We start from the raw sequence: 23,122 nt of genomic DNA on the forward strand, positions 1-23,122 counted from the left end.
CAGAGCAGCAAGGGGTGGGGAGCCAGGACTGGACCTCGAGCAGGACCCCGGGGCCAGGGTGGACCACACCATGGCGCGTGGACACCTCTCTGTGCAGACCCCCTGGCCCGCCCCGCTGGCAGCCTGACTGGAGGACCTTGCACCAGCCTGGGATGCAGCATGGCCAGGGACGAGTGGCCGCAGGGCTTCTGCAAGCTGGCCTCGGTGGGGCCCCGGCCTGGCCTGAGGTGCCCTCGCAGCGACCCGAGCCGTTTAAGTCTTCCCAGAGGAGAGCGGGTAATTCGGTCTCCGTGTTTACTCTGCGGTGTGCGCCTCTGAATCTTTCATCTTGACTGCTGACTGTATCAAAATTCCCGTGGTAATTGGATCAGGTGCAGTATTTCCATGAGGATATTAAATCAGGCCTTCAGCCCGCGTCCAGAACGATCCGTTTCAGAATATAAAGACGCAGGCGATGGCATTACCCAGGGTATTTTTCCTCCTTTAAACTTTCTCCCCCTGCTCTTAATCACGCCAGTTCTTTTTGTTTCCAAATAAATTGGGTCGTCCTCCCCTCCCCCAGCCGTAGCCCAAGGAAAGGGAGGCTTGTGGGCGGCAGGGCGGACGCTGGCGCGTGGGGTGGCAGCTCCGAGGTCACCAGGATTGTCCACTGCAGGCAGAGTTTCCCGCAGCAGGGAGAGCCCAGTCGGCCTGTCCCTCTCCATGTCCCCAACAAGCCCAGGACAGCCACATGACAAAGTGCCTTGGGCACCCAGCTTGGGGGGAGCCCCAAGTCACCAACCTCGTGGTGACCTTACCGCACGGTGGGACAGGGCCTGGTGGGCACCACAAGCCTCGGCCTTGGGAGGAGCAGAGACACTCAAAGGCCAAAAAGAAGAAGAAAAGAGAGGCACAGTATTGAGGTCACGCTAGAGGTTGGCGAGGCCGTGCAAGATGGCTCCGTCACCCAGAATGCAGGCCTGGTGGACGCTGCACCTAGGCCACCGCCGGCACCCTCTGCCATGGCCGACTTCACGTTACATGAATCGTCCTCCATTGAAACATAAAGAGGCTCTGACCAGAAACGCTGTGTTACCCGCCACGACGCGTTTCCATGTTCTGCCGTGTTGCTGAGCCTCCTTCTGTGGCCCCTGGACCGGACCCTCCCACCTTCACAGGGCTGACCTGGGAGAGGGGAGAGGTGGCAATGGAGAGCCAGGGAAGGAGTGGGCAGGGCAGGTGGGACTGGAGAGGGGAGCGGGGGGGCAATGTGGAGGCGGGAGGGAGACAAGGAGGTGGACATGGGGGAGCAAGTGCTAGGGACAGCCCTGCAGAGGCCAGAGCACAGCCCAAGCTACATCAGGACCCCTGTGCTCAGCTGTGTGCAGAGTGGACGGTGGTGGGTAACGAGCAGGAGGGACCGCAGGGCAGGCTGTGGCAGGGCTCCGGTTCCCAGTGAGTCCCCCTGGCCACACAGCTCCACTGCCAGGCCCATGCCCCCGAGAAATGAGCACCAGGATTCACAGAAGCCCCCTCCAGGGAGCGTCCCTAGTAGCCTTCTTCACAATAGCCCCAAGTCAGAAGCAACCCACCTGCCCATCCCAGGGACAGTGGGTGAGCCAATTGCATGGACTGTCAGCTAGTTGGGAGGCTGAGGCCAGGGATCAGTGGAGCCCAGGAGTTCGAGATCACCTGGGCAACGCAGTGAGACCCCACCTCAAAAAACCAACCCCCACCTTTTTAAAAATGTTTCAGTCCTGGGGACTGAGCCCAGGGGTGCTCTACTGCTGAGCTACCCCCAACTCTTCATTTTTCACTTGAGACTGGATCTCCCTGTGTTGCCCAGCCTGGCCTCCAACTTGTGGTCCTCCAGCCTCAGTCTCCCTGGTTGCTGGGAACACAGGTGTGCACCACCTTGCTCCCCAAAGCCGGCTACCTGAGCTCTGCCAGAGAAGGCAGGGGTGGGCGTGCGGGAGGCACAGAGGAACTTCCTTCTTTGCCCCTGCCCCTTCCTCTTCCTCTCTCTATGCTCCTGGCCACGAGGGGAGGTGTGGCTTCACCACGCACTCCTGCTGCAGAACTGAGAGTCAAAATAACCCTTTTCTTTTTAAACATGTCACTTTATTATTATTTTTTTATTTAGAGAGAGAGAGAGAGAATTTTTTAATATTTATTTTTTAGTTTTCAGTGGCACAACATCTTTATTTTATTTTTATTTGGTGCTGAGGATCAAACCCAGTGCCCCGCGCATGCCAGGCGAGCGCGCTACCGCTTGAGCCACATCCCCAGCCCAACCCTTTTCTTTTTGTAAGTTGATTATCTCAGGTATTTGCTATAGTAACGGAGAGCTGACTGACACATCCCCCCCCACCGAAAAAAAGTGTGACATGGAGAGAACGGTGGCTCCACCCAGGCTTTGGTGCAGTGGGTGGACAGGCAGGAGACGGAGGCTCTGAAGGAACCCCTCACTGGGCTGGCGGCACCCAGGTCCAGGCAACCGGTCATGCCAGCCAACTTCTGCCCTCTCCTGTGGTCCCTGCTCCTCAGAGCAGACGGCCTCCCTCGATAGGGGCAGGTGGCCTGAGGAACTTGTTATTTATTTGGGGACCCAGCTTGTTTGTCTAGTGGGAGGAGGGGCTGGCAGCAGCATCCGGAGACCAGATTCTGATTATAACTTCATAACGGGCACTGGCCATCCAGGAGGTGCTGATATTTATGGAATAAATACGGTGCAATTTATGGCCGTATCTCCCTCTGATGTCCCATCTGATATGCAATTCAATTTCTTTTATTGTTTTTGGGCTTTTGCCACCAAGGAGAATGCATAAATAAATAAATAAATGGGCAAATGGCAGCCGGCAGGCCAGGCCGGGGCTGCCAGCCTGGTGTCTCCAATTCCATATTAGGCCCATCGATCACGCGTTATGAAGCCGGAGTCTGTCCCCTGGCCGGGACGAGCAACAGACATGCTGGTCACTCCCTGTTATTTAGGGGCCTCTGTTGGCAGGCCGCCCTGCCGTCCTCCGCCTGCCACGGGGCTGTGGCATCCCTACTGGGGACCTGAGTCCGCGCCTCTCTGCCACTCACTGCCTGTCTCGGCTCTTGTCATGAGGGACCTGCAGACTGATGGCGCCTGCCACTTGCCACCTCTCCCCCACCCGCCTTCCTGCTTCCAAGTCAAACCACACCCTCCAGGCTCAGCGTGACCTCCTCACCTGAGCCCAGGGTGGCAGGCAGCCTTTCTCCCAGGGCTCTCTGAAGATGGGAGGAAGCCCTGCCCGCAGTGGGCACAGGTGGGCAAACGCTCCACGCAGACACACACACTGGCACTCACTGTGCCAGGGGCCACAGGAATAGCAGACCGTGTTCCTGCCCTCAGTGATGCCCCACTATGAGTGATGGGCAGGCTCAGTGGCTGGGATCTGGCCTTATCGCTGACCCCCAGGACTGTCCTCTGCTGGGGCCAGGACAGAGCAGGGGAGCCCTAGGGCCGGCTCCAAGGCTCCCTCTGTGGTCACTCCTTGGTCCCGACTTCTGTAGGCTCCTGAACCCTGAGATTCCAGTGGCCTGTAGGGTCCCTCGCCAAGACCCCAGACACTGTACCTCAGAGGCCAGCCTCTGGCCTGAAGCACCCACCCCCAGGTGCCTCCCCAACTCAGAGCAGGCTGCGAGCCCCCTGTCCTCAGCCTGGCTGGGCCCAGGCAGGCAGAGCTGGGCCTGGCTCTGGGGACCTTCAGGGGCCACGCTCTGCATCAGTCCAGCTGCCTCTCCCTGGGCTCGCGGAGGTCACCTGTGGCCCGGCACCTCCATACCACACCCTCTCAGGTCTCCATGGCTTGCAGGTTAGTTCTGCCACACACACACACACACACACACACACACACACCATCCCCCCACCACACACACACACACACACACACACACACCATCCCCCCACCATCACACACACACACACACACACACACACACACACACACCTCCCCATCCCACACACAAGCACACTGTGGCATGTGCCCGCACACACAGCACACAGCACACACTGCGTGCACTCCCTCAGGTCCAGATGGAGGCAGGACAGCTCCCCTCTTACCTCCGAGACACGCACACGCGAGTGAGAGAAAAGTGGTTTGCAAAGAGCACCCGCTGCAGAAGGGTCCCTCCTAGGGTCAGGGAGAAGGCTGGCCTGGCTTCCACCAGGCTCAGGTTCAGGGAACAGCAGGAACAGCCTGTGCTTGGGCGGGCGCTCTGAGGCCTGCGCACTTCTCCCTGGGGCTGGCAGGATGCTAAGCCTCAGGGGCTGCGGTTCCTGAAGGATTCATCCTGGAACAAGGAGAGGTGAGGAGGGCAGGCCAGGAGGGCAGGCGGGGGCTACAGCCAGAAGCCTGGGCTCACGCCCACCTAACCCCACCTAACCCCTCCTGACCCCTCCTGGTCCCTCCTGACCCCTCCTGGCCCATGGCTTCTGGCAAGTGGCTTGTGTCCTTGAGTGTCCGTTTCCTGCTCTGCAAGTGGCTGGTGGCCCTTCTCTAAGGGATCACCTTGGGGATGAATGGGGGCGATTCCATGTCAAGGGGCGGGCAGGGGGCCTGGCCCAGTGGGGGTGAGGGGCCCCCAAGTCTGCCATAGACAGAGGAGAGTCCTCCAGGAGCGGCCTCCTCTCTGCCCCTGGGCCGCTGTCCGCAGGTTGCACTGTGTCCACCTCCTGTCCTCCAGGTCCCCCAGGGCCGCCCAGGGGGAGGCACAGACTTCGCAGCCTGATGGCTCCATTTCTAAGCCCCCAGCCTTGGCCTTCTGCCTCGGCCCCAGCAGGCCGCATAAATTTCCGGGCCTGTGCAGAGCCTGTTAGCAAAGCAGGGAATGCTAATGGGCTCCTGGGTCCCAGGCGAGAATCTGCCTCTCCCTGACATTTGTAAAGTTCACGTTTTCAAAATAAAGCCACGTGAAGGGAGAGACACCTCGTACATCACCCCCCACTTCCCTGCCCTTGGCCTTCACTTCCCCTTAAAGGGCCAGCGATCCCAGGAGCCCGTGGCTGGGCCTGCATGGCCGTCCGCCTCCCGCCTGCCGGTCTCTCCTCCTCCCTCCTCCTCTCTTGCTCGGTCACTTGTTCCTCCATCCCACACTAGTTATTGAGCACCTAGTGCTTATTGAGCACCGCCCTCAGGGACAGGGCAGTGGGGACGCAGTGTGTTTTGTCTCCTACAGGGCGGCTCCATGGTCCTGGAAGGCAGCTCAGCAGCCAAGTGGGCCTTGTCCAGGCACCACAGGGCCTTGTCTGTGTGGACCTGGCCCCAGCACTTCCTGGGAGGGGCCAGTCCCGGGGAGCTGTAAGACCCTGGATGCCCAAGGCAATGGCCCAGGGACGCAGCAGGACCCAGAGGCTCAGGCCATCCTCTGCCACCCCACACCGTGCAGCCACTCACCCCTTTAACATGGGAATTCTGGGGCCCAGAAAGGGGAAGGGGCTTGCCCAAGGATACATAGCATGGGACGGGCCACACCAGCCTGGTCTCCAAGGCACCTCTCAGGTGACTTCTGGTACACACAATTATACTTCAAACTGACCTCCCATCTTCCCCAGGCCTGCTCCCTGACCTGGACCCCATGCCAGGACAGCACCCCAGCCACGGTGGCCAGCCAGAGCCCAGGGCTCCCCCTCCCTGTCCCCAGGCCTGCTGTGACTTTGCCTCCCCTCCCAGAAGCCCCTGTGCCAGGGGCCACACTTTGCTCCTGCGCCACCAGCCCCTCCCTGCCGTGGTCCTGGCCACCACTCTCCCTGGGCTCCTGCGGCAGCTTCCAAGCCAGCTCTGCTTCCACCACCGAGGCCCCTTCTGCCTGCAGCAGCCCAGGGACCCCCAACCAGCCTGCCCCCCCTCACCTCTGCTGCCAGCTTCTCCACAGCTCCCCAGTTCCCAGAGGCCCCGGGGAAGTTGGGGTCTCCAGAAGGTCCTTCCTCCACGGCACTGCCCTTCCAGATCCCCCCCCCCACTGTCCCCTCTAGCCCCCTGTCCAGCATACAGGTCACTCCTCACTCTGTCTCTGACCGTCTCCCTTCCCTGTCCTGCCCTCCTGGCCTCAGCAGAGACCCCTGCCTCCCCGGGACGCCTCCCTGCCTCAGGACCAGGCTGGGCACCTCCTCTCCACCCTGGCTTCCTGGCACTGACTCTGATCTCCAGTTCATTCTCAGGGCCCCCATGCACAGGGACAAGTTTGTTGTCATTCATCCCTCTGTCCCCTGGACTTGGCATGTGAGCTCAGTCAGTGTCTGTGCAGTGGGCACTGCGGCCTCCTTGCAGCCGCCCTGGCCCCTGTGTGTCCGGGGGGACCTCTGTGTTTGGACCTCCTGGACTGCAAGGGCCCCTCCCTAGGCTGGGAGGGACTGGGACCACTGCTGGACTGAGCAGTCACACGCCCCAGGCCAGTCGGTCCCGAGCCTGTCTGAACGCGTTACTGCCCCGGGAGGAGATGCTCCTCGAGGTGACAGCACAGGGCCCCCTGTCCGCTCCCATCAGCGTGAGCCCTCCCCCCACCTGCCCCACCTCATCTGTGGGCCCCCCCTCCCTGACTGCCACCCCCGTGGACTTCTTCCGGGCCCTCTGCTATTTCTTTGGTGGCTCTTGCCAAGGTCCGTTAGCACCTGTCCATCTGTTTCCTGGGTCACCATCTGTTTTCTGATTCTCCAGGGAGCCCCCTAAGGTCCTGGACTACCCCTTGCACCATGACAGCCCCAGGGCCCAGCCCGGGTGGGCACAGAGCAGACGCCCCCTGAGTGCATGAGTGAGTAGAGGTGAGGTGGCAGGCTCCGTGCCAGGCTCACCAGGGTGGTCCTGCTGTGTCGCTGACTAGCAGGGTGGTACTGGGCAGGTACCCCTCACACCCTGGGTGGACCCGGGCTCTCCCTGCCCTTGAAGCTGTCTTCAGAGTGGGTGTGAGTCTCCCCCTAGACAGAAAGGAAACTGAGGCCCTGGGTTGAGGACAGAGAACACAGACTCAGAGCTGACCCAGGTGTCACCAGGAAACATCAAGGTGCTGGCTGTGCACTTGGGGAGGCTGAAGCAGGACCCCACCTAGGAAACCGGGAGGCATCTGAGCCCCCCAGGGCGGGACCCCAAGGCTGGGGCAGGGGGGCTGCTTCCCCTCTGCAACTGCCCCCCACCCTGGGCTCCTGCAGCTGTCAGGAGGGATCAGCGGGCCCTGGCCGATCTCCCCAGATTTAATTAACGGGCCTTCATCTCTGTCCTGGAGGACTCAGCTATCTTCTGTCTCCTTAATTAACGTTCATTAAGCAAATCAGAACAACAGGGCTTTTCTCCCTCCTCCTTCCCTGGAAGCTTTTAACCCTTGGTAGGGGGGCTTTGGGGAGGGGAGCCCGAGCAGAAGGCCAGGGAGCTGCAGACACACCCCATGACCACACAGACCTCCCCCTCTGACACCCCCCACCCCTGCCCTGCCTCCCCTGCCCGCCTCCATGCTGGCCCCTTGGGACCCCCCACCCATCTTCCTAAAGCAAGTGCAGGTCCCGTGCCGCCCGAGCCTTCCTGGGCCCCCACCATTGCTAGGCTAAGAGCCAGGTCCTGGCCTAGCCCCTCCCCAGGGTAGCCCCCTCCCCAGGGTAGCCCCCTCCCCATCCCTTGCTGCTCCAGGCGGCTCCTGGGGAAGGGTGGGGGTGGGGGCACTGATCTAGGGGGTCCCAGACAGAGTGCCCCTGGGGAGGCTGCAGGAACCCTGTAGGCCAAAGCTCGCAGGCCAGAGACACTCACCTGAGAAACCGGCACCGTGTGGCCCTCGCTGGGCATGTGTGGGCTTAGCAGGGGCTGGGGCTTCTGTCCTCCTAAGCGGATGCAGGTCTGCTGCCCAGGAGTCAGGGAGAGGAGCTGGCGGTGGGTCTGGGGTCAGGCCTCAAAGCTCCAGGCCGTGGGGAAAGGGGCGTATGGCCAGTGGCTTCTGTGGGGTTTGGGTTGTGTGTGTGTGTTGGGGACCCCTGGCTTCAGGGTACAGATACCTGGCTGGGGTCCTCCAGAAGGTGGCTTTCAGAGCCTTCTCTTGGTGGACAGGTGGCGGTGCCCACCTCATTGTCCGGCACTCCCATGCTGACTGCCTCGGTTCTCTGGCTCCCTGGGCCCTACCAGCTGTTATACACAGCCTTCCTGTCCTTTGGGGAGTTAGGCTGAGACTTCTCTTGGCTCAGCACACCCGCTGTGGTCCTTCTGGGACTCCCCTCAACCTGGCTGTACACACGGCTACACTGAGGTCTGGGGACTGGGGACAGGGCTGGCAGGCAGGGACCTGGTCCTCCCCTGTGTACTAGGACAGGAAGCCGACTCCAGGAAGGGCCTCATTCTGCTCCCAGGTCTTGCTTGCCCAGCTCATGCTGGCCAGCTCCCCTCGCGACTGCCCGGCCCCAATCCCAGGTGCTTGGTCAACAGGGGGCACGAGAGGCCAGGACCTGTACTGCAGCCAATGTCGCCCCCCGGTGGCTGAACACGGTGGACTGTGAACAGCTGCCCCTTGAGACCTTAGAAGTAGGAGGCAAAGAGGTGTCTGGGGAGACCTTGACGGACCCCACTGGGTCACCAGCCCAGGCAGGATGGCCTCTCCAGGGCGGCTGGGCAAGAGTGGCGAGAACCTGGTTGGCACCTGGAAGAAGCCGTTATCTCCCTCTGGGGCCCTTGCCCGCCGAGGGCTCCTGTTCATCCCACAAACACTCCCTTGAACAAGGCTCCGCGCAGGCCATGGGGACAGCAGGGTGAGCCCGCGTACTGCTTGCCCTTCACAAGTGCCCGGCCCCCAGCCCCTGCAGACCCTCTCAGACAGTCCTGGGTTCCTGCTGTGGGGCCTGCCACCCAATCATCCGGCCCCTGGCCCTCTTCCAGCCTCGCCCCAGGACCAACTCCCTGCCGGATGCCCGGCCCTTCTCACTGGCACCCCTGAGCCTCAGCAGGCATGGGGGCTCTGCCAGAGAGGCCCTTTGTCCCACTTGTCACCCATCCTGGGCAGCGCCCTCCACCTCTACATAGAACTGGCCACCCCACCTCCCTCTGCCCTAGCCCGCCTCTGTGTACCACATGTTGTCTCCTCCTTCCTGCCTGTCAATCAATCTGGCTGCACACGGCATCTCTCTCTCCCCTGGCCTGGGAGGCAGGGAGGCTGGGAGGCTGGGGGGCTTGGACGTGAGACCCCTGAGCCCCATCCAACACAGTGGGGCTATAGAGGGGCCCCTGGACAGGTTTGCTGGGGGAGGGACGCAGTGAGCACACACAGCCCAGTTTGCACCCAGGGAGGAGCCCCAGCCTTGGGGTGTCACCAGGTGCTTCCCAGTGAGCACCTTCCCTGTCCGTCCAGATCATGGGCTGGGGCAGGAGAGGGCAGGATCTTGCCTCAGATTTAGGGATGATCTTCAAGCACTGACCCCCTGATAGACCCCGGCTTAGCTCTGGCTGAAGCGTGGGCGTGCCCAGCAGGAGGACACAACACTGGACATCATGTACTCAGAGTATGGGGGGGCAGAGTGGAAAGGGCTGCCATCCAGGGCTCCAGAGGGGGCATCCCCGGAAGCTGGCATGCCCCCTGACGCTCCCCCTCTCCTGGCTCTGAGAACTTCCCCTGGCTGCCATCCAGAGGCCAGAGACAGGCCAGGGTCATTGCCTCTGCCACGACCACAGCCCAGGCCTCCCGTACACACTGGGGAGCGGAGACTCGGGGAGGCAAGATCCTCCCTTCTCTGCAGCCTCACAGAAGGGCAGAGGATGGCCTCCACTTGCCCATTTCTAAAGCTCAAGGACTCCCAACTGGCAGGACAGCCAAAAGGTTGGCCCCTGGCTGCCCGGGCAGCTGGATGGAGGACCTCTCAGCAAGGAGACTAGTATGGGGCGATTTCCACGAGGCTGGGACTCACCTGCAGCACCCAGCATAGCTGCACGCCCTGGAGCCAGCATCTGAGCCCAGGTATGGCTGGTGGCGTCTGTGTCACCATGCAGGCCCCCACTCCTGCAAATCAATAGAAGGCAAATCAATAGAAGCCTGGACTGAGGAATCACCACTTAATTCTTTCAATGGAGTCCTTGACTGAGAATGACCTGGGTGGCCGGGTGGGCAGTGGTCTGCTCTGTCCGGGAGCCAGGGAGGAGGCAGCCCGGCCTCCTAGTCTGTCTCCCAGCCTTCATCACAGCCCAGATCAGCAGGGTGCAGAGCCAAGCTACTCCTGCCCATGGGCCCAGCCCCAGCCCCTCCTGCCCGTCTGAGCCTTCTGGTCTTGCTAAGCCAATGGCCACTGACCGAGCATTCCTGCACATCGTTCCAGATGCACAAACACTACCCCTTGGCACTGCCAGCCTCAAGGCCACCTCACGATCAGTAGAAGGACAGCAGTGGGCCACTGTGGTGCTGTAACTTCACACCAGGTGGACTCACCCTTGGCTTCTCCCTCGTCATCAGCTGATCACAGCCACCCCTGCCCCAGGCTGTCAGTGAGAGGGAGGAGGAGCATCAAAGAGGGCAAGGGGGCAGGGTGCCAGCAGCTCAGGCAGAGCCCTGCCCTGTGTGTGCCACTCCTGGTCGTGGGGGACAGCTGCAGGACCCTGCCCTGTGTGTGCCACTCCTGGTCATGGGGGACAGCTGCAGGGCCCTGCCCTGTGTGTGCCACTCCTGGTCATGGGGGACAGCTGCAGGGCCTTGCCCTGTGTGTGCCACTCCTGGTCATGGGGGACAGCTGCAGGGCCTTGCCCTGTGTGTGCCACTCCTGGTCATGGGGGACAGCTGCAGGGCCTGTGCCCTGTGTGTGCCACTCCTGGTCACAGAGGACAGCTGCAGGGCCCTGCCCTGTGTGTGCCACTCCTGGTAGTGGGGGACAGCTGCAGGGCCCTGCCCTGTGTGTGCCACTCCTGGTCGTGGGGGACAGCTGCAGGGCTGCTCCACCCAGGACTTTGTGGGTCTGACAGAGCCCAGCTCCCGATGGCAGTCCTCACCAGGGGCCCTTAGGTCTCCCTCCATCACCACCCAGTGTCTACGAGGGCGGGGCAGGTGTGGATGGCGTGGCTTCCTGCTGCAGCCGGGTTCCTTGCTCCAGAACTCGAGGGGTCAGCGTTGCGGCTTTCCCCCTGGGGTTCACCATAAACATGGTCTTGCCCTCTCTGGAAGCCTCCAGCACCACGGGATCTGGGGCCACACGTGAGGCTGCTGTGTGTGGCCTGCAGCTGCTGCACAGAGCTCCTGCTCTGGCACCACTCAGCCTTCCGTGTCCCCAGTAAGGGGGTCAGAGGGAATCCCTGTGTGCAGAGCGTGGCTCCTGGGGCCTCCGGAGGCCTGCCAAGCATCATGCTTCCCAGCAGAAGAGACGCAAGCTTGCCTCCTCTTGGCTCCGCATGATGATTATTTCACATGGCCTTCACTTGTGGAGGCCATGGTACCTGGATGTTTGGTCAAACTAAATATCTGGAAGTCAAATGTTTCTGTGGAAGTAAAGCAGATATGTAATGGTTGGTGGGCCTCTCCCAACCAGTTGAAAAATCTTATGGGTTGTGTTGTTACTACATGCTGGAGACTACTGATATTCCACCTAGCACCAATGGCACCAGGTACTGGTGACTTTTTGGACTTTAGGTATTTTTTCCTCAGTGAGCTCATTTATTTATAAAAAAATTATAAAATTTATCTTTTACTGGGGGAGGGAGGGTGTGAAGAGTTAATGATATAGAATTTCAGTTTTGCAAGACAAAAGGTTCTGAGCTTGGTGTGGTGGTGCACACCTGTAATCCCAGCAGTCAGGAGGCTGAGACAGGAGAATCTGGAATTCAAAACCAGCCTCAGCAAAAGCAAGGCTCTAAGCAACTCAGTGAGACCCTGTCTCTAAATAAAATACAAAATAGGGCTGGGGATGTGGCTCAGTGGCTGAGAGCCCTTGAGTTCAATCCCCAGTACCAAAAAAATGATGGGTGGTAGAGATGGTTACAAAATGTGAATACCTCATTCTCCTGTACTGTGGTTTAGAAGGGATTAAGATGGTAAACTCTGATATGTGTACTTTGCCACAATTAAGAATTTATAGGCTGGGGTCCTGGCTCAGTGGTAGAGCACTTGCCTAGCACATGTGAGACACCGGGTTTGATTCTCAGAACCACACAAAAATAAATAAAATAAATGTATTGTGTCCATCTAAGAAAAGTTTAAAAAAAATAATTTATAAAAATTGCCCTTGACACATGCACTGGTATAAAGACAAATACATTCATATCATATATGAAAATATTTTCTTCTACCTAAAAGTTCAGTGTTTTCTTCTGACTTTAAAAGAAATTAGAACATTTCTGTGGGCTCCTAAAAGTATCGTCTCCTGTGTCTGATGGTGCACAGCCCAGCAAAGGGTATCTGGGTGGGGTGCCAAAGGTCTGCTGCAATCCTGTCGATGGCCATAAAAGTGAACTTGAATGAAGAAGCCTCAACACCATCAAAATACAACCTGGAATGACATTAAGTTTACATATTAACTTGGGAAAAAATTGAACGTTTAAATAGTTGGAATTCCATGAATATAGATGCTTATCTCTTCTTTGGGTTTGGTGTCTTTCAGTATACTTTTATATTTTCCTTAATTTGGGTCTTGCACATTTTATGCTAATTGATTCTTAGGCATTGTATCATTTGTATCACTGTGATGAAGGTGATAATTTTCTCTGCTGCCATCTAAAGTTGCTAGTGTTCATGTTTCTACTTTATTCTTATTAAGCTCTTATTAATGCTTATAATCTTTCAATAGGGACTCTCAGATTTTCTAGATGAATCTTCAAAAAACAATGTAAGGAACATTCGTGTCTTATATTTTTTTCTTGTCTTATTGCATTTGCTAGGACTTCCAAAATAACATCAAACACCTGTGGTGGTTTCATGTACTAACTCATCTATTTTAGGAATCTATGATCTACTCCATGCATCTATATTATTTCATTTATATTTTTAAAAAACTGGTAGTTAAGCACTTCGTTACCATTAAGCTTGTTTCTCAAAGTTTTCCTGAATGCTCATTTTGTTCCTCACCTAAAGGACTTTTAGAATCTCTGTTTAATCATGATGTTTGCTGAAAAATAGTCCTGAACATGTTTAGGAAGTAGATTTGGTTTTCCTTAGAATTTTTGTGGGAATGGCTGCTAAATTTTATCACATGCTTTCTATAGTATCTAGTGACAAGAGCATGTGGCTTTTCTCCTAAGAAATGGAAGGTGAAAGGAGGGGGGCATTTGCTTGGGGGAGGACCTGTCAGAGAAGATCTCTCCAAGGAGGCGCACGAGGAGACCAGGTTCTCTCCTCACAAACTTCACGTTAGGATCTCTTCGCTTTGGGGGCAGAGGGAACCAGCCGCAGAAGCGCTTTCAGGATCCCCGGAGGCCCCGGAGGCCCGGGGCTGAGGAACTCGCCAGGGTCGGCCTGGGCGCTGCTAGGAGGCGGTGCGCGGGGTACCGGCCGAGCGCTCCCCTTCTCCGGGGCTCTCAGCAGCGGCTAGGAACCTGCATTTTACCGCCCATTCTGCAGATGAGGACGCCGAGGCCCCGGGTCTGGGGTCCCCCAGCAGAGCCCGGACGAGGAGGCAGCTCGGCGGACTCCCCAGCCGGGCACTCCCGGGCACGTCCACCAGATGGGGGTGAGCGCGAAGGGACGGAGCGGTCCGGGCGCCGGGGTGCCGCCCGCCGGTCCCTCCTCCAGCCCTCCCAGCCCGTCGCGGTCCCGCCCGCCGGGGAGGGCGGGTCCGGCCACCGAGCCCGCCGGCCGGCAGAGCGGAGCGCGCGGCGGGGAGCGCAGGGTCGGAGCCGTGACCATGGCGGCGGCGGCGCTTCTGCTGGGCCTGGCGCTGGCGGCGCCGCGGGCGGGCGCGGGCATGGGCGCGTGTTACGACGGCGCGGGGCGCCCGCAGCGCTGCCTGCCGGTGTTCGAGAACGCGGCGTTCGGGCGGCGCGCGGAGGCCTCGCACACGTGCGGCAGCCCGCCCGAGGACTTCTGCCCGCACGTGGGCGCCCGGCGCGCAGGGGCGCAGTGCCAGCGCTGCGACGCCGCGGACCCCCGGCTCCACCACAACGCCTCCTACCTCACCGACTTCCACAGCCAGGACGAGAGCACCTGGTGGCAGAGCCCGTCCATGGCCTTCGGCGTGCAGTACCCCAACTCCGTCAACATCACCCTGCGGCTGGGTAAGCGCGGCCGGCCACCGCCTCCCTGTTCCCGTCCCATCCTGGGCAGGGGCAGAGGACCCGGCGCCTGTGCGCCCTGGGCGCGGCTGCGGCACCCTGAGAGGGCTCGGGAACGTGACCTGCGCCCTGAGGAGCCGGAAGGATAGACTGAGGGGCGTCCTTTGGGCTGGGGGTGGGAGTCAGGAAGCCTTTTGGGGTTCCTTTGCTGAGCTGTGGGTCTGGGCGCAATGACATTCCCTGGTAATGGTTTTCCAACCTAGACCTAGAGCTGTCAGGAGGGGAAGATGACCCCCAGGAGTGACCTAGTCCATCCACCCTCCTAATCTGGGATCTTGTCTCAGTGGGCTCTTGCGTCTGCATGGAGGCCCTGGGAATAGGAACCCAGGCGTTTACCACCCAATCAGAGCTGTTCAGCTCTCTGGGCAGGAGGACCAAGTTGCATCCTGCCATTGGGTAGCTGGACCAGTTGGCAGGACCTCTCCTCTGCCTTGCCCATGACCCCCTCCATCCCCGCCTACCAAGGTGCAGGAAACCTCAGGTCTCTGGGAATCAGGATCAGAGTCTCCACCCAGCCCTTACTTGGCCCCACTGCAGGGAACTGGAGTGCTCCCTCTCCCTCCAAGTCCAGTGCTGTCCAGTGTCCTCCCTGGTCCCCTGCCACGCGCCCTGTATCATGCGAACAGTTAACTAATTCAGCCTCTGCTACTCTCTCAGGGAGCGTATTTTCACCAGTTACTCTTCCTTATCTGTGACATCAAAATCGCCCAAAGCTTTGGCAATTCAGGGGTATTTTTATAACTCATTTTGGCTGCTAAATCTGACCTGAGGCTACTCACAGCTTTGTTTATTCTAGAAAAAGTGAATATTTGTACATTTTGCTATTGAAATCTCATTTGAATACAGCCTGTAGCCCCAGAGCAAATGATTGGGGATAACACAATATATAGTATGAAGCCTGCATTGTCTTTCTTTACTTGGGGAAGTTTAGAGATCCGAACCACGCCTGGAACCAATGAATTTGGATAAGGGAATGATGGAATTGTGTCCCCATTTTTCAGATGAAAAATTGGGGGATCAGAGAGGTTAAGTTTTTCTTCTAAAGGCAGACAGCTGGATGTGGACATCTGCAGACATCAGAGGTCAGAGCATAAAGTTAACAAGAGCTGTACCACCCACAACTGAGCTGGGCTTCCCCAGGCCTGGCTGACAGAGCCCTGAGGAGAGCTAGGAGGTGACCTTGGAAAAGGGTGGTGGGGAGGACACTGAGCCCCCTCAGCAGAACCCACAGCTGCTGGAAGAGGGCTGGCTCAGTTCTCCGTGTCACATCTGTCACCTTCTCTGGGACTATCTGGAACTCTAGGTGAGGCTTCTGGATGGGACTGGTCTCTACCTAGACAGGAAGTCAGCAGGGAGGCTGGGAGAGCTGGCTGGCTGGGGCTGGCAGGACCCCAAGGCCACAGGGGAAGGAATCTGGGATGGGGTGGGAGGTTGCGAGGGAGACACAGTGTTCCATAGCAAAGGGTGTCACATGTGTCAGTGGGGTCCAGACGCCAGAGGAAGGGACTCCGCCCAGCACAAACGATGTGGGAGAGTCGATCGGGGGACACGATGGGGGGGGACACGTTCACATTCTGGTCCTAGGGCAGTGCCGGCCTGGGCGCTGCGCAGCCTCCCTGCACACTGCCACACTGCCTCGGACCCTTAGAAGAAGGTTGGTCCTGATTCTCCTGCAGGCAAGGTCCCGAGGCTCAGAGGTGGCACTGCAGGATCCTGCAAAGAGCTCAGGTGTGCTGCCCCTGCGTGTCTCCCCTGGGCCGGCACGGGGCACATGGAGGGACTCCAAAGTGAACACAGAACACACGCGCGAATGAATGAGTGATTGACAGGTCAGCTCCTCCATCCTGGCGTCTGGGCCCAGCTCCGGTTCTCTTCTGCCTGCTCTGGGGGGCAGAATGGAATAGCAATCATGAAATGTGAAGTGGGGCTGTGGACTCAGGCCCGGCTGCTTGCGGGCACGTCAGGCTGCTGTGTCCTCACCTGTGCGGAGGGGATAAGAGCTGCCCCCCGGGAGCCATAAGCCAGTTAGTTCCAAGAGCTCAGGTGGGAGCGTGACAGCCCTGTGGCCAGCAGCCCCGTGGTCCCTGCAGGAGGGCTCTCTGTGGGGAACGGGAAATGCTCCTGCCTCCAGGAGACAGCCCGCCCCGGGCCCGCAGCAGCCCCAGATTTGGCTCATTTGGGGTTCCAGGTAACTCAGATTTGCTGTAGGCTAAGCCAGGCCTGCAGAATATCAGTGGAAGGAGAGATCTAGGGCTTTGGGGTCCCCCATGGAGGCCATGATCATTGGGTAAGGTGGGCTGGGACCCCCACCCACGGGACCCCCACCCACCCAGTCTCAGGCCACCTCTGCTTGCTCCCCTTCCCTTTGAAGTCTCTTGGGAGGGGAGAGTGGGCGGCAGCTCTGGCCCAGGGTGTGGCGGGGGTTGGGGGAGGCTTGGTGGCCTGGATGGAGGTCTCTGCTTTCCCAGCCCCCTGCAGCTCCGACATCTGTTCCAGATCCAGCAGTGGCTGAGCTGAGCCTTCCTGCCTGAGATGAAAGGCCACAGCGGGTCTGGCAGCTCCCAGGCCTTCACTGAGGCCGGGGATCTGGTGGGCTGGGGCCTGGTGGCGGGTGGGGAGAGTGGGGGCGTAAGCGGTCACTGGGGTGACAGAGCATCCAGAGAAGCTGTTCGCATGCCAAGAATGTGCTGGGTCAGCACCTCCTTCTACAGATGGGGAAACGGAGGCTCTGAGAGTTGGAGCCCTTGTCCGAGGCCCCGTGGGCCCTTGGGTGGCAGAGCTGGGAGGTCCTCCTCGGGGTGTTCCACCTGGGGTCAGGATGCTCCCCTTGCCTTGAGCCGGGCTTAGGGGGCGCGGGGCAGGCAGAAGCAGCTCTGTGCGTCTGGGGACCTGCAAGGCCCTGAGGGAGCCAGCCGAGGGAGTGAGGGGACAGCAGGGCTGGATGGCCACATGGAGGAGCCTGGCCCGGGAGGGGTGGCCGTCAGGGGACCTGAAGCCCGGAGGAGCGTGCAGCCAGCTGGGTCTCCAGGCTCTTCCTGTGAGTGGGCGGCCTGTTTGCCTTGGCTGGCGGGCGCTGGTCCTCCTTCCCTCTCCCTGGGGCTCTGCTGGAACACTGGGCCCCAGGCAGGCCGGGGGGTCAAGGCAGGGCCCTGCTGCGCCTGCCTCCACCCGTAGGATCGGCCCCCACGCCCCCTGGGCCCAGCTGGCCTTGGTCCCCTCACCCCCTCCGGGGCTTGCAGTGGGACGTCCCATAGCCCAGGAGGGGCTCAGCTGCCTCCTGCAGCCTCTGGGACATCCCCGGCCACCTCACTTCTCCTGCGCAGCCCCTGCCCCGCGCCACGGTCTGGCTGGCGCTGTGTGAGCTCCGGGTTTGCGGCTTCACCCAGCTCCGAGCGGCAGAGGGGTGGCCTGTTTCCACACCTGCACCCAGCACCCAGCTCAGGGCCCCCAGCCAGGGTGCCAGGCCTGGGCTGCCCAGGTGAGTGGGCAGGATGGCCGCTGAGCCACGCCTGGCGCTGCGCGAGGGCTTTGCAGGCCCTCGTCGCTGGCATTGCTACACCGTGTGGCAGGTGGGGAAACTGAGGCGTTCCCTTCAAGTCCCTGCCCAGTCAGGTTCAGGGACATCAGGTGGTGCCACTCACCCTCCAGAGCATCCGCACCCGGAGCTGTGGCTGTCACAGCAGGGCCTCTCCCTGGCCCAGCCCTCTGCCCGCCTCCCTGGCCTGCTGTGCCCAGGCCAGACCTGCCCCAGCTGTGCTCTTGCCCCACCTCCGCCCTGGCTTTGCCTGTTGGAATCACGTCCCCGTGTGAGCCTCCACGGTGCCTCTCACCTGGCCCAGGTAATTTAAGCAGACTCCTGAACATCAGCCAGCCCTCGATGTCATACAAGAGCCCCAAACCTTGAGTCCCACAGTAAAGGCACCCGGAGGGTGAGCAGTGGTGTTACTCACAATGGTCACCATCGGAGGAACCCGGGTGTCCATTGATGGGTCATGATAAGAAAAATGTGGTCTGTCCCTGCAGTGGAATATTAATCAGCCTTGAAAAGGAAGGAAATCCCCACACAAACCGCAACACAAGGACCTCATGCCAAGTGAAATAAGCTGATCACAGGGGGAAGTTCTGCCTGATCCTACTTAGACCAGGTCTCTAGGCAGATTCATAGAGAAAGCAATGGGGTGGCCAGGGGAGTTAGTGTTTAATGGGGACAGTTCCTGCTTGGGAGGATGGACCTGTTGTGGAGGTGGGTGGTGGTTACAGTTCCCGGCAACAGGCATGGATTAGTGCCACTGGGCCGTACATGTCCAAACGGCTAAGTTGTCAAGTGTGGTTCGTGCCTGTTGTGAAGGTAGAGGCACCTCCTTCCTCCCTGGTCACCCTGTGCACTGAAGCAAGACACTGGTGACTGAGCTCCCGCTTGGTATTCTCCAGCCCTGCCCTTCCCTGGATTACCGTCTGCCCTTCTCTCCGTTGTTACCCAGCCCCAGGGGTTGCATCTTTTCTAATATTTATTTTTAGTTTTAAGTGGACACAAAATCTTATTTTACTTTTACGTGGTGCTGAGGGTGGAACGCAGTGCCCCCTGCATGCCCAGCCCGGGCCATCTGCTTATTAGGGGTTTCTTACGGTGCTCTCGACTGCCCTGTCCTCCTTGCAAACGAGTGGTCTGTATACTCGGGTCAGCTCGCAGCTCGTTCTGGACCTCAGGACCCTAACACAGAGCCCTGGGCAGTGAGCACTGACAAAACCCTTTGCTCTCCCCAGGTAGAGAGCAGACTCCACCATCTCTCCGTATGGGGGCGGAGACGGGGTCTGGAGAGGGAGAGCTGGGATGTCCTGGCTCGGTGCAGCTGGACCCGGGTCTCTGCTGTCCTGCTGTGCTCACGGAGAGTCCCCAGCTCCTCACGGGGCTCGCCATGTTCAGAATTGCTGAGAGTCAGGATGGGAGAGGAAGGACCGGCAGCGGTGGACAGACGGTAGCCTTGGCGACCCTGCTCTGATCCCCGCGTGCAGGCAGCGGCTCTCGGCCGGGTTCTCATGCCCGCCATGGGCCGGGCAGCCTCTCCCATGCGTCCCCTCCCGCCCCACCCGGGCCCCTGCTCCCAGATGGCTCCAATTATAGGGCTTTGTTTTGTTTCCATTTTCCCAAAATAAGCCTGGCTCTTGGGCTCACGCTGCTTGGTCAGTGCCGGATGTGGGCTGGCCGGGCTAGGGCTGTCACGGTGTCACTCTTGACAGGCTATATGTCCCAGCTGTAGGACTGTCCGTGCCTCTGGCGCTCAGCCTGCAGGGCCCTCTGCCATCCCAGCTCCTGCGCTGGGCAGCAGGTAAAGGCTGGCAGGGGGTGGCACTGATGAGTGGCACTGATGGACCCACAGAGCCCCCAGGGGAGGGCAGCCGGCTCCAGGCAGCAGCTTCGGGGTCCTGTGGTTAAGTAGGGTGTCGGCTCTTCTGTAAGCTGGTGGGCAAGTCCTTTTGCCTCCCTGTGCCTTGGGCTCCTCCTTAGTAAAGTGCTGCTTGGGTGTACCACACGCAGAAAGCAAGTCACACAGTAGGCGCTCAGTCCAGTGGGACAAGTCAGGATGCCTGGGAGCCAGCCAGGTAGGGAGTGCAGGGAACAACATTCCAGGCAGGGTGGCCTGGAGGTGAGGGAGTCATGCTGTCTAGAGTGGCACTCCTCCCCACTCACAGTTGGGTGACATTTTGGCTTAGCTGTCCTGGTAAGAATGTACCTGAGTCAATCACCCTGAAGCCTCCCTGGCTCCTGGAGCCCATGCGGGCCGGGGTTGTGGCTGTGAATGTCATTCTTGCCACTGTTTACAAGGTCTTGGGGCTGTTTCCTTCCCCTGCCTTTTGGTTGCCTTTGGCCGAAATTTTTTCATTAAAAACAGGGATTAAGTTGTCCTGCTAATTAACTCTTGTAACGAACAGTTCCCGCCGCGTCTCTGACATGCCGTCTCCCTCACCTCCTGGCGTGGCAAGCAAGGGAAACGCCTGGCGTGCCCAGAGCAGGAGGTTGGCATTTGCATGGGTCCCAGCCGCGCCCCTCCCAGGCGGCTCCAGCTGCCAGCTACCTTCCAGGCTCCGAGCCCGTCCGAGAGGGGTCCAGAGGAGTCCCGCCGGTGCTGGGCGTTTCCTGAGGACTGGGCCCTGCCCACCTGCAGCGGCCGCCAGGAAGGCAGGGGTGGGCGGAACCCTGCTGGCCCAGGTCCCAGCCGCCCGGGTCTGCTCCGCTAGGGGCCACATGCTGCAGCTGTGCCGGGTGGACCTGGAAAGACATCTTAAAACGGAACAGGGCAGGCGGTTGCTTCTTTGAAAATCGTAAAAAATGTGTTTTCAGTTTTTAAATTAGAACAAGCTTCACGAGAGGAATAGCCGAAAACCGAGGGGGACGTCACTCCCTGCCCTGGGGACAGCAGGCTGAGCTCTGGGTGTCCCCCCCCACCCCGGCTGTCCCTCCGGGGACTCGGGGATCTGTGATGGAGACTCCGCTGCATCACTCTGGGCCTTTGTTCTCCCTGTGACATTCTGACCTGGGTGTTCCCCTGATGACAAGCTGTTGGCCGAGGGAATGGCTTCTGTCATTGTAGGACTTGATGTTCCTTGAGTCCCCCGCGCTCCCCGGGCCCAGGTGGCCCCTCCTGTGTGAAATGCCTCTGTGGACGCTGTCCTGCCTTTGGGGTCCTTGCCCGCATGGGTTCCTTTGCCAAAGGCCGGAAACCTTCCTGCGGCTCTTTGCCCAGGTCACCCAGCTGTCCTCTCAGAGGACCAATAGATTTATGGCCCTACGTTTTTCTTTCAGTGTGGTGAACGCTTAACGTTCACATCTCGGCCTCTTTTAAGTGGACATTTTGATGACATTAAGTACGTTGACACTGTTGTGCAATCGTCACCCCCCAGGACTCCTTTCATCTGGTAAAGCGGAAACCACGTCCCCCCCAGACACTGATGGCCCCATCCCTCCGCCCCTGGTGCCCCATTCAATGGGGAGCTGAATTCTGTCCCTGTGAATGTGACCGCTCCAGGGACCTCATGCCAGGGCATCCTATGGGATCCGTCTTTCATGACGGGCTTCTTTCACTTAGCAAAATGTCCTCAAAGTGCCACCAGATAGGGACCCAGAAGGGAGAAGGGGACCCCACCTTGGCCCTTGCAGGCTCCCTATGGACATCACAGAATGTGTCGGGAAGAGGCACACCAGCGGGTCCCTTGGGAAGGCAGCAGAGCAGCGGGATGGGTGGGAGGCGGTGGGGGCTCTGTGGGGAACAGACCTTCTTGGGGGCCTTGGTCTCTTCTTCTAAAGGAAACTGTCGATAGTGAACACGGGGGGGCTGGGCTGGGGCTCAGAGGTAGAGCACTCGCCCAGCACACGAGGGGCACTGGGTTCCATCCTCAGCACCACATTAAAAAAAAAATGAAATAAAGATACTGTGTGTCCACCTACAACTAAAAACTAAATACTAAAAAAAAATAGTGAACCCAGGGGTGCCGGCCTGAAAACTCGGTTCCTTTAATCACCGCACCAGGAGGGTCCTGTGACCGGCTTCTCCTGGATCTAGGCTGGTGCTTGGAATGGGGCCAGGCCTGGGTGGAGGGTCAGGTTGGTCGGGGTATAGTGACAGGAGTAACTTTCTAACCGTGCAGCCGCGTTTTCCAGACGTGGTAACTCCTGTTGCTGGAGGTATTTCGGCAAACAGAGACGGCTGCCCGTGGGGGCATTACAGCGCAGATTCCCGCGCAGAACACGTCCAGCCAGACGAGGGACGGTGGACTGCTGGGAATCCGTGCAGTCCTCTCTGGGTCCCTGACGGCCACGGGCAGTCGGTGGTGCGCTCCCAGCCCAGAGCTCCAGACGCCTCTAGCGGCCTCTCCCAGGGTTTCGCAGGGCAGCTCTCCGGGGACCAGGGTTGCGACTCTCCTTTCTTACTGTCTGTAAGAGTCCTCATCTCCCCGGCTTCAGGGAAGGCCTATGAGATCACCTACGTGCGGCTCAAGTTCCACACCAGCCGGCCTGAGAGCTTCGCCATCTACAAGCGCAGCCGGGCGGGGGGCCCCTGGGAGCCCTACCAGTACTACAGCGCCTCCTGCCTGAGGACCTACGGCCGGCCCGAGGGCCACCACCTGCGGCCCGGCGAGGACGAGCGCCTGGCCTTCTGCACCTCCGAGTTCAGCGACATCTCCCCGCTGAGCGGGGGCAACGTGGCCTTCTCCACCCTGGAGGGCCGGCCCAGCGCCTACAACTTCGAGGAGAGCCCCGGGCTGCAGGTCAGAGAGCAGCGGGGCTCAGGGGGTGGGGGGCAGCAGGCGGGATGCCCCTCCAAGGGGACAGCAGAGCCCTGTTTTCACACTGGTCACCTGGAAGCCTTAGGTCTGTGAGTGCCTGGGACGGGCGTGGCTGGGGGCTGCTCGGGCAGGGGAGGTGTCCCTTCCCTGGCCTTCGTCCCAGGATCCCCACAACACCCCCAGTGCCCTGCCCCGGGCTTCGTGCACTGGGGCAGTGCTCTCCCCCTGGCCACACCCCACCGGCCTTGGCTTCCTGCACAGGGTGGGAAAGAAGGCCGCCCCGGCACCCCCCCACCCAGCAGCTCTGCAGGGGACTTGAACTGCTGGAAGGGCCGGGACTAGCCTGAGCACCCAGACCCCAGCTCTTCCTCTTTCTGCACTTCCTGCCCTGGGGACGCCCTAGCAGGGCCTGCCACGTGTCTCCGGGATGCTCTCGAGGATCAAATGGCAAAATGTGACAACAATGTGAGCTTTGGGGACCTAGAGTCCGAGAGGCCTTGCTGTCAGGTGGCCCAGGCCACTGGGAGCTCCTCATGTGGATGGTCTCTGGATGGCTGTCCGGCATGGTAGCCAGTGGCCTCAGGGGGCTGCAGAGTACTTGAGGTGTGACCGGTGTCACGGAGGAATCA

At 59.7% G+C, this 23,122-nt stretch overlaps 1 protein-coding gene across 2 annotated transcripts in view; it reads left to right on the top strand.

Moving 5' to 3' along the window:
* The first annotated feature begins 13,783 nt into the window (after nucleotides 1–13,783).
* Lamc3 (laminin subunit gamma 3) overlaps nucleotides 13,784–23,122 on the top strand; it is a 51,481-nt gene continuing 42,142 nt past the window's right edge. For both annotated transcript variants that reach the window (XM_071601058.1, XM_071601059.1), the window contains exons 1-2: nucleotides 13,784–14,153; nucleotides 22,171–22,475. In XM_071601058.1, the coding sequence (XP_071457159.1) occupies nucleotides 13,784–14,153; nucleotides 22,171–22,475 (675 nt within the window). The remainder of the gene's footprint in view (nucleotides 14,154–22,170; nucleotides 22,476–23,122) is intronic.

The sequence above is a fragment of the Marmota flaviventris genome, chromosome 13, assembly GCF_047511675.1.
Source record: "Marmota flaviventris isolate mMarFla1 chromosome 13, mMarFla1.hap1, whole genome shotgun sequence".
Lineage (NCBI taxonomy): Eukaryota > Metazoa > Chordata > Mammalia > Rodentia > Sciuridae > Marmota > Marmota flaviventris.